Source organism: Nicotiana tabacum, chromosome 5, assembly GCF_000715075.1.
Source record: "Nicotiana tabacum cultivar K326 chromosome 5, ASM71507v2, whole genome shotgun sequence".
Classification (NCBI taxonomy): domain Eukaryota; kingdom Viridiplantae; phylum Streptophyta; class Magnoliopsida; order Solanales; family Solanaceae; genus Nicotiana; species Nicotiana tabacum.
The window spans coordinates 150,743,940-150,754,930 of record NC_134084.1 but is presented as its reverse complement, the minus strand read 5'-3'; the positions used below and the strand labels follow the sequence as shown (position 1 = coordinate 150,754,930).

Genomic DNA, 10,991 nt, shown 5'->3' with positions numbered 1-10,991 from the left:
GAATTTACCATTCATAGTTATATTTGAATTTTACAGTAAATACATGAAACATGAGATGAAGTATTTTGAACAGAAATAAGAGAGCAACAAGCTCTCGTAGCGTCCGCTTAGTTAGTGGAGATTTTGAGTTTGACTCTTAGCAAGTTGTTTTTTCTAAAGTTATTAGGCTCTAAAGTTGTTTTCTGGTACGTACGTTAGAGATGATCGATGCAATTAATTTATAATCTAGTAGTCAAACAACTCTAAGGAAAATCAATTTACTCAATTTGCTCATTTACTCGCCTACTGAAAGCAATATAATCCGATTTCTTTGAAAACCAAATGGCCACACAACTCTCCCTTTCACAATTACTCATTATTAGGTAACAACAAACGTTCAAAATGAACAAAACTCACAATTACAATTGAAAAGAATCAAATTCTTGAAACACTTGATTTTATCAGCATCATTAAATATTTAGTTCACCTTCCTGCAGTTGACACGAATTTGACCTTGACTCCCAGTCAATGGCTTGATATTTCCCATCTTAATCATAGACTCAGCAAAATCTTTAGAGAAAGTTCCAAGGTTGGTACTGTATGTCTTAACAAGATTATCAGTTTCTCCTCCACTAAACAAAGCTTGATCAGAGTGTAAAAGCCCTTTCTTTGATACCAAGTTACTAAAATATTTAGAGTCGAAAAGAGCAGCAGTAGGATCAAGGGAAGCAAGATTAGAATCACCTCCACTACGTGGACAATTTGCTTGACGTTGACTTGCAAAGGTGGAATCAATGTTGTTAGTCTCATTGTAGATGCGATCTCTGAAGGTGAAACACTGAGCAAACCCTAGGGTATGGCCACCGGAAAGCGCGACGAGGTCTTCCTCATCCAATCCTTGATTCTTGAAGTTGTTGATAAGGGCAGGTAAGTCCATAAATGGAGATGGAATATCATTGTTGGCTGTGGTTCTACTTGCTGTTGTGGAGTCTCTCCTTCCTAGTTTCACTTCCCATGTTGGTCCATGTAGCTGTTCACGTACAAATATTTCAGTTTAATTAATCATTGAAGGTTCATAACATTAGCGGCATACACATTTAGAGATCCAGGATTTAAAGTTTAACAGTTCATATAGCGACCTCAAGTTAATATATAATAGTAATTGGTTTATTATAGATATTTAGCATTTAGAAGGAAGTAACACGCACAGCAACTACAGAGTCACGAGCTGCAACTGCCAAGATGTCCGCACAAGATACAACCGGACGTCCACAAGCTTTATCAACCTCAGATTTGATTTTATCAATCACCTCAAATCCTCTAGCAGAATTGTTATTAGCACGAGCAGTCTTTTCACTGTCAATAGTAGCTGTTTGGTCAAGAAGAACCGAAGCATCACAGCCCTGCATTAACCAAAAGCAATGACTTCATTCCTAACTTCAAGATTTTAGGTTCAATACTCAGATGCTCTCACAAATAGAAATTAGACTAAAATGAAAAAACATTAAGTGCAAGAAAAATAATGTAAGCTCACATTAACGAAACAATCATGAAAATGCAGACGTAGCAGAGAAGCGCCCATTCGTCTCTCTTTCCGAACTGCATCCTCAACAACCCGTTTAATGGTTGGTAAAGCTTCAGGACAAACATCCTCATAGAAATCATCTGATAAATCTGAAAATGCTATCACTGCTAAAGAAAACATGATCAACACTTGAAGAAAGAGGAAGCTACGTGAAACCATTTTTGATAATTAATTACTGCTATATAGTCTATAAAGTTCTACACTTTCTATATATGTGATGTTACGGATTCTGTGTGATGAGAGTAGTAAAATGTGGCTATATTTATAGGTTAGAAAAATGTTGACTATTATAACACGACAATGGTTTTAGGTTTAGCAACTCTCACAAGAATGAGCCAGACTGAGACAATTTCTGAAAGGACGGTTTTTTAATATTTTCTGGTCCGCGCGGAATCAATTATTCATGCACGAAATGTTCAGACTTGGTAATTGTAAATTATTGCAAATTTGAGTGGGACGGAGTCTCTCGTTTTATGATAATTAAAATCAAACCTACTACTTAGCAAACGTCTAGATTAAAACCATATCAATTTTGACTTAGCAAATAAATTGTGTACGTTATAACTCCCTCTTTGTATGCCGTAACATTTTATTGAACTTTTCTCTTTGCATAGGCCTAGCAAATTTCTTAATATTATTTTATCTGCTAGATTTTTTTTTTTTGAGCCGGTGACTAAGATATATAACAATAAATTGAAGATTAAGAACCATTTTCTACGAGGATATGACCATAGACTTACTTCACGAGAATGGTTTATTTAGACTGATGTTATATGAGGAGTTATTGATGATATAATTAAATAAATAAAAGTATATATTATCTAATAACTTAAGCTTTTAGATGAGATCGATGATCATATATTTCTGCATATTAGTAGAACAGGCAGAGTTCATCATTCATTGTCAAAAAGAACACAAGCTTAAATAAATATGTGTTATTTCTAACAGCTTAGGTTTCTAAATGAGATATATGGTCACACAATTCGGCGGGAGTAACGAAGGAGGTTAATTTGCACATTAATAATAAGCAACTGCCAACTCCAAAGTTGAAAACGAAAAAAGTCAACGTGTCTAAAGTAAAATAAATGAATTAGCAAAAACAAAATATAGAATAAGAAGAACAGATCAACGTGGACTATATCGAGAAAAACATCAATCTAATTTCTAGTATAAATGTCAGCGCTAACAACATGCAAATTGATTTTGTAAGGAGGAGTAGCTATTGGTTAATTTGATGCTAAAGGTCTTATTACTAGTTCTATAAAGAATAGAGTGGACAATTTGTCACAGTTCCTTTTTTATTGGCTCATTCATTAATTACTTATAAGGTACGTTAATTCAATATTAATCATATGGCCCCTTGCCATAACGCATTCACCAAAAATATCTTAAACAAAATATGAAATACGTAGGCTACGTTTTTTTTTGGCCAATCAAAAAAGTATATATTATAGATTACGGAACATTACAAAGAGCAAAGTGCGTTGGTGGTTCAGTGTTACAAAAATAGGGTTGATCACTAATGCCCATTTGCGCTGCAGTACAAAAAGGTGCATGGTTACTATTACAAGTGGTTGCCAACATGCCTAGGCAAAAGGAGGGAGGTTCCAACTGCACTGTGGTAGATGAGGTGCGCCTATGGAGTTTTCCCTGTTGATCTAATAGCAACTCTTGTAATACAAAAAAAGGTGGTTGCCATAGGTTTGTACTTGGGCATTACAAGCTAGGGTTGCCCCAGATTTAGCTAGTTTATCTGCTACTTGATTTTGCTCTCTATATGTGTATCACTCAAGGTCTATCCAGTTGGTGTAGCAGGTACCTGCATTCATGAAGCAAGGATGAGTAGTGTGGATTAGGGGAGTGGAGTAGAGAAATTACCTCTATTGAACCAACATTGACTTCCAGTGGAGTGAGATGGTGATGTAGAGCAAGTCGTAAACCTTCCAGTAGTGCAGTGACTTCCATATAAAAGTGGTTTTCCATTTTCCTTCTGCCTATATATCCCAGTATCCAATTGTCTGTGGAGTTTCTGATTACACCCCCAAGACCACATTTTTGGTGAGGGATACTACAAGCTCTGTCAGAGTTTAGTTTAAAATATTCATTATTTGGAGAGTTCCAATTGACATGCATGTGTCTAGGTTGTGTGCGGCACGTGTGGTTGTTTATGCCTAAAAAGAAGTATTCTAATGCTTGACCTATAATGTGTTGGATGTTAGGAAAGTGGTTAGTGCTTTAAAAAATAGTGCGAATCCTACTTTTCCATAAGTGCCATAGAGTATTTGGGATTAGGGTATGAGGGTAGACTTGGGTAGCAGTAGCTTTCTTGTTTAAAATAAAATTAGATAGCTTAAATGAGGGATATGAAACCTGTCTAGACTCCCATCATGTGGGTTGATACCTAATTGATGTCAAACCATTTGTGCTCGGGGACATTGAAAGAAAATATGAGTACGGGACTGGCAGATTGGACATATTGGATTTGGAGAGAGCTGTATATTGTGTAGATAACTTGTTGTGGGTAATCGATGGTGGCTCATAAGCCAAAGAAAATATTTTATTTTTGGGGCTAGCTGAAGGTTCCAGAACCATTGGAAAGATTTATATTTTTTGCAGCACGCAATTGGTTGTATAAGGATTTCACAGTGAAGTTTCCACTTGGGATGAGCCCCCCGTAAATGTGATCGTAGGATATTTTATTTGTGCAGGTTGGGATGTATTGATTACTTATTAGATTGTTTAAATTACTAGGGAGCTCAAAAGGGATTTTTTGAAGGTTTATTGTGTTCCCGGCAATATAGAGTACTAATGTGGATGATTGTTCATTACAGGGTAGAGGACCTTTAATTAGATGTCGTAGTATCAAGTTAGGGCCTAACCAAGGTTCCGTCCAAAATTTAATGTGGATTTCATTTGCTATATTCTAATTTATTCCATTTAGACATGAAGTCCATCCATGTTTGATGACTTTCCAATTAGAGGAGATGTTAGTTGTGTCACACCTCCTTTTTGCGCGCCCTCGCCCCGAAGGGTTAGATGCGCGGGTGGAGTTTTTCCAATTTAAGTGACAATATTCGAAATGGGATTATTTATTTAATTCAGAGTCGCCACTTGGGAAAGGTTTGGCTTTTGGTGTCCCAAGTCACCGGTTTATCTTGAATCCCAAATCGAGGAAATTTTCGACTTTTCCAAATGAAGTCTGCGAACCAGAAATTCTAAGTAAGGAATTCTGTTGACCCGAGGGAAGGTGTTAGGCACCCTCGAATCCCGTGGTTCTAGCACGGTCGCTTAAATTATTATAATGGCTAAATATCTGATTTAAATACATGTTGTGACTTATGTGCTTTTATTAAGTTTAAACCGCTTTTATTATTATCACTTATTTTTTATAGAATTGCAACGTCGTGAAAATGCATCTCGAACCACGTCACAATCAATGCACCCGTGATCGTCGACACATTTGGACTTCGTTGAGATTTGGATTTGGGTCACATCAATGTGCACCCGAATTTAAGAATATGATTTAATTAAGCCGCGCCTAGAGAGTCTAACGCGTTATTATTTTGTAGAAGGCCATGAAATTTATTAAATGGCCTATCCTGAATTCTAAATAATTATCATGGTTATTTATTGAGGGCCCCGCAATTTACATTTTTATTTGGCGAGGCTCATCTCTATTTTAGAAAGGATATCCTAAAGCGGCTACATTTCTAATGCATTTGTCTCTAAAACTAGAAGAAAAGGTGCATGCTAATTCAATTATAAGCTTTTGCCTAATCTGGATTCCTATCAATTTCTGATTAATTATTTACAAAGTAGAGAAAACACTACACTTCAATGGAAAATTGCTTTAGTTTGACAGAAGAAATCCGTCTAGTCTAATGAAAATATGACACTTAATCCCAACAAACATCTTTAGGCCAAAGTTAGATTAACTTGCTTAAACAGGGTTGATAGAATTTCTTAGTGAAGAATACCCCCCGATAACATTCAAAACCAATCCTATAAAGGCCTAAAGAAATCGAAAACCGGGCAGTTCAAAACCATATGATATTTGGCTAGGTTTGAGGGACATTTGCCCTTACTTATTCAATACATGCTGAAAAAGTGAATTTAATTTTAACAATCACATTAAATAATTTCTCATTCCAAGAGTTCTGTTTACATCCTGTATGCTGCTAAACGAATCGAAGCCACAATTCAAATCAACATAGCACAAGCTTAACAGTGTATTCCCTATCAGCTATAAACTACAATTTACATAAACTTAACAACATTTATGAAAAGGCAGTCAGTAAACGGGTGATTATAACTCCTTCAAATCTTTCTATTCATGTTTTTTCAATGTTACATTCAGCTACACCAATGTGAGACTTGAGATGTGTACCTGGAAACAACTGAAAATGCCAAAGAGAAGAGGAAGAAGATAGGGAAATCAGCAACAACAGAAAACAAAATAGCAGCAGCAGCAGGGCAGGATAGCAGTAGCCAAATGACAGCAACACCCAGTGGAGTAGAATCACAACTCCAAGCAGACCAAACCAGTAGTAAACCAATGGAAAACACTTGACTAAATAGACACAACTGGAACTTCTAAGAATCAGAATTGATTTTAACAAGTTGAACAACTGAAAACCCAAATAACAAATAGGAAGAAGCAATTTCTGATTGTAGATTGTATACTTTCTATCTCTTAACCTCCCTCTATCTGTGTTTTCCTAAAATCAGTTCTATCCTTTTCAGTCCTCTCAGTCTAAATATCCCTCTATGTCTATTCTCTTTGTATGTCTTTCAGGCTCTCTCCTTTCTTCTCTCTCCCAGTCTATCCGATCTCCTCTATGTCTGTCTGTGTCTATGTCCTAATTCTGTCTCTCTCTATATCTATGTGTGTATCCCCCTTTTATAAGCCTAAAGTCATCATTTTAACAGCCTGTTTAGACCCAAAAGAACACCCCTCCCATGTGGTCTGTCTTGTTTCAGTTTCCACTTACTTTAAATATAAATCAACTCCCATGATATTCCCTGGCAGACTTACCTTTTAAGTGAGGTTTAATATTTCTAAACTAAAGCAGGATATGGGCAGCAGGGTATAATCTGACAGCATATGCTGTCAAACTATTTTAAAATCAAAAGCCCTTTATGCAGGAACCAGGCTGTGCACAATGCACATGCTGTGCACAAGTGCACATGCCATCAATTCAGATTGCAGCTAACAATCTACCCTTTTATTTTCAGATTCAAATACAGCAACTATAAGTGACCCTACTTGATTCTTACTTTGATTCAAACAAAGTTGCAGCAAGCAACAGGTTCAATCGTTAACATTTGAACTACTGAAATTAATTGACGACATTTGTCGACTCGACTATATTAGTTATAACTCATACAGTCGTAACCAAAAATCAGACATTTAACAGTATCGACACATGGTTCTAATTATACTGGCTAAACAAAGTGGTGCTCGAGGAGTCAATTGATCAGTTCAAATTTTGAGAATCAGCTAATTGCACACTACTTATATCAAGGCAAATAGAAAGACTCATTCAAACAAGCAGAGGTTTAGGCAAAGTGGACGGGGCACAGTTGACAAAATTCAAAGACACAAAATCAAAGTATGAACAGACTTTTACCACAATCAGAGGGGCCAAAACAAATAAAGAAAAGAAAGGACTCACCTTAAACCTTGAAAAATCAAAACTTGACTCGGACTTGGACAGACCTTTCTTAAGGCTGAACGGACTTTAATCGAAGTGTTTCTCAAATGAGAAACACTTTGATTAAAGTCCATTAGACCTTAACTGCTTCGGTTTGAACGGATATGGACCAGTGACGAAGAACCACCAAGTTCCAAAACTCAGATCTGGGATTCATGCTTCCTTGATCAGATTCGGACCAAACCAAGTATGGTTTGGTCGCGAGGGGGGTCTGGGGGGTGTCTGGTGTGAAACTGGGGTTAAACTGAGTAGATCGAGTTTTGACTCGAATCTTCAAATGAAGATTCGAGAAGGTGGGGAGGGATTCGAACTACATGGTTGATAGATTTGGGTTCAGGATGGCAAGGGCGTTCTAGGGTGTTAAGGGGAAGGTCACCGGCGTTCATGCCGCCGGGTTTCTGGTGAAGGTGTGCAGGGGCGGCTAGGGTTTGAGGGGAAGGGATTGTGGAGACGAAGGCTGGGGTTCGGATAGGGGGGGCAGGGTAGGATCAAAGGGTTTATATATGGAATAGGTGAGTTGATCTCAGCCGTTGGATCAACTGAAATCAATGGCTTGGATCTAAGGGCTTAGGGGAAACGGTGTCGTTTCAACTAATGGGGGTTTGGGTTGGTCTGGGTGGAACGGGTCGGGTTTTGTTCGTGGGTTGTGGGGAATTGATCTTGGTCGTTGATCACTCTGAGATCAACGGCCCAGATCGGACTGCAGTAAAACGGTGTCGTTTGGAATGCCCCCTGAGGCCAACTGGTCTGGACCGGGTTTACATGGGGTTTGGGCTGAGTTTGTTTGGGCTTGTTTGTTTTGAAATCGGACTGGCCCAAGTCCGAACTCCTTCTTTCTTTTTTTTTCTTTTTTTCTCTTTTTAATTCCTTAAAATAATTTGCCAAATAATACCATGTAAACATTGGAAAACAATTATCACACAATTAATTATACTAAACACTTAATGACAAAATACAATGAAGGACGCACATATTTTATTTTTCTTTTAATAAACAGACTACGGTTCACACGACATATAGACATATATTTTTTTATATATATATTTTTGAATAAAACAACCATGGGCAAAATCACAAATAACTAGCAAAAAATGCCACGTAAAAATCCAGCAAATGTACAGCAAGACCAATTGCTATTATTTTGTTTCTTTTGGAGTGATTGTCGCGTAAAACAAAAATCACGTGCTCACAGCTGCCCCTCTTTGTTCGGAAACACGAAGAGTTTTCGTGCAAAGATAAAGTGAGCGTGCATGAGCGATTTTTGCCTATGGACCACTCCGTATGAAGCATGTTTTTGAAAGATCTGACCGAATCTTGCTTCAAAGATTTCCTACATATCCTGGGCTAAACAGGAATCAGGTCAATGTAGTTCGAGAAAATTTTGGTAGCTGGGACTACCATGGGATTGCAATGCTTGCTGCTACTGCTGCTGCTGTTGTCACTGCTGCGTCACTGACCGCCTTATTACAACCAAACGATATTTGGAAACTGAACTAACTACTTATATGCATGTCAACTGCTAGTTACAAGATTCCTATCTATGATTCTTTTACGACTTGATCTTGGGTCTTAGCTGATTCTGCTTGTAGACTCCAATCTGAATCTTGATGCTTGCGAGTTGCGGCGACTTGTTTAATCTCCGGGATACTGAGTGAGACGCGATTGGTAGGGTTCAGGGCCTTAGTCAAATGTTGGAGTCGATCTGCTCTCCATTCACTCTGATATCTCGGGATGTCTTCTTTTGTCTTTTTCTTCTTTGATTCTGAGTTGAGACTCATCTCGTGGGTCATTTCGATCCGTGTGGCTCGAGGTTAGACCTGCGGAAAAAAACAAACAAACGAACGAAATTTTCTGCCCCAGTTTCACTAGGAAAATTCGTTAATTATTCACCAGGAAGTTCATAAAATTGATGAAAGAGGATATGCATGCTCAGTTCAGGGTTGGAGCCCTAACACCGGCTAGCTGGGGAAAGGTTCGGTTTGGGGTTTAAAACCCTAACGCCGAACAAAGGAAGAATTCAGTTTAGGGTTTAAAACCCTAATGCTGATTGCATAGAAAAGCTCAGTTTGGAGTTTAAAACTCTAATGCTGGCTGAAAAGGAAAAAGTTCAGTTTAGGATTTAAAACCCTGATGCTGACTAAAAAGAAAAGTCAGTTTAGGGTTTAAAACCCTAATGCTGATTGCATGGAAAAGCTCAGTCTAGAGTTTAAAACTCTAATGCTGGCTGAAAGGAAAAAGTTCAGTTTAGGGTTTAAAACCCTAATGCTGACTAAAAGGAAAATTCAGTTTAGGGTCTAAAACCCTAATGCTGATTGCATGGAAAAGCTCAGTTTAGAGTTTAAAACTCTAATGCTGGCTGAAAGGAAAAGTTCAGTTTAGGGTTTAAAACCCTAATGCTGATTACATGGAAAAGAGTTCTCGGGTTATGCCGAAAAGATTCATCGAGTCATGCTGGGAGGATTCATCGGGTTATGCCGGAAAATTCATCGGGTTATGCCGGGAAGGTTTATCGGATTATGCTGAAAAGATTCATCGGGTTATGCCGAAAAGATTCATCGGGTTATGCCGGGAGATTCATCGGGTTATGCCGGGGAATTCATCGGGTTATGCCGGGAAGGTTTATCGGATTATGCTGAAAAGATTCATCGGGTTATGCCGAAAAGATTCATCGGGTTATGCCGGGAGATTCATCGGGTTATGCCGGGGAAATTAATCGAGCTATGCCGGGAAGGTTCGTCGGGTTATGCCGGAAAGATTTATCGGATTATGCCGAAAAGATTCATCGGGTTATGCCGAAAAGATTCATCGGGTTATGCCGAAAAGATTTATCGGGTTATGCCGAAAAGATTCATCGGGTTATGCCGGGAGATTCATCTTGTTATGCCGGGGAAATTCATCGGGCTATGCCGGGAAGGTTCGTCGGGTTATGCCGGGAGGATTTATCGGGTTATGCCGAAAAGATTCATCGGGTTATGCTGGGAAGATTCATCGGGTTATGCCGGGAAGATTCATCGGGTTATGCCGGGAAGATTCATCGGGTTATGCCGGGAGGATTCATCGGGTTATGCCATGAAGATTCATCGGGTTATGCCGGGAGGATTCATCGGGTTATGCCGGGAAGGTTTATCGGGTCATGCCGAAAAGATTCATCGGGTTATGCCGGAAAGATTCATCGGGTTATGCCGGGAGGATTCATCGGGTTATGCCGGGAAGGTTTATCGGGTTATACCGAAAAGATTCATCGGGTTATGCCGGGAAGATTCATCGGGTTATGCCGGGAGGATTCATCGGGTTATGCCGGGAAGATTTATCGGATTATGCCGAAAAGATTCATCGAGTTATGCCGAAAAGATTCATCGGGTTATGCCGAAAAGATTCATCGGGTTATGCCAGAAAATTCATCGGGTTATGCCGAAAAGATTCATCGGGTTATGCCGGGAAGATTCATCGGGTTATGCCGGGAGATTCATCGGGTTATGCCGGGAAGATTCATCGGGTTATGCCGGGAGATTCATCGGGTTATGCCGGGAAGATTCATCGGGTTATGCCGGGAAGATTCATCGGGTTATGCCGGGAGGATTCATCGGGTTATGCCGGGAAGATTTATCGGGTTATGCTGGGAGATTCATCGGGTTATGCCGGGAGATTTATCGGGTTATGCCGGGAGGATTCATCGGGTTATGCCGGGAAGGTTTATCGGGTTATGCCGAAAA

At 39.1% G+C, this 10,991-nt stretch overlaps 1 protein-coding gene across 1 annotated transcript; it reads right to left on the bottom strand.

The window, feature by feature from the left end:
• Positions 1 to 322: 322 nt before the first annotated feature.
• LOC142181274 (peroxidase 22.3-like) lies at positions 323 to 1,793 on the bottom strand. Its single transcript, XM_075254202.1, has 3 exons — positions 1,514 to 1,793; positions 1,188 to 1,382; positions 323 to 1,009 (listed from the first exon to the last, which is right to left on the bottom strand). The coding sequence occupies exons 1-3, from the start codon at positions 1,721 to 1,723 to the stop codon at positions 458 to 460; spliced, it is 957 nt and encodes a 318-aa protein (XP_075110303.1). The 5' UTR covers positions 1,724 to 1,793; the 3' UTR covers positions 323 to 457.
• Between the last annotated feature and the right edge of the window lie 9,198 nt (positions 1,794 to 10,991).

Excerpts from the sequence above, each read along its gene's own strand:
- LOC142181274 (XM_075254202.1), bottom strand. The coding sequence starts at position 1,723 with ATGGTTTCACGTAGCTTCCTCTTTCTTCAAGTGTTGATCATGTTTTCT. Across the intron at positions 1,383-1,513 it reads TTCATGATTGTTTCGTTAAT|GGCTGTGATGCTTCGGTTCT; the intron begins GTGAGCTTACAT and ends TGGTTAATGCAG. Across the intron at positions 1,010-1,187 it reads CTCGTGACTCTGTAGTTGCT|CTACATGGACCAACATGGGA; the intron begins GTGCGTGTTACT and ends GTACGTGAACAG.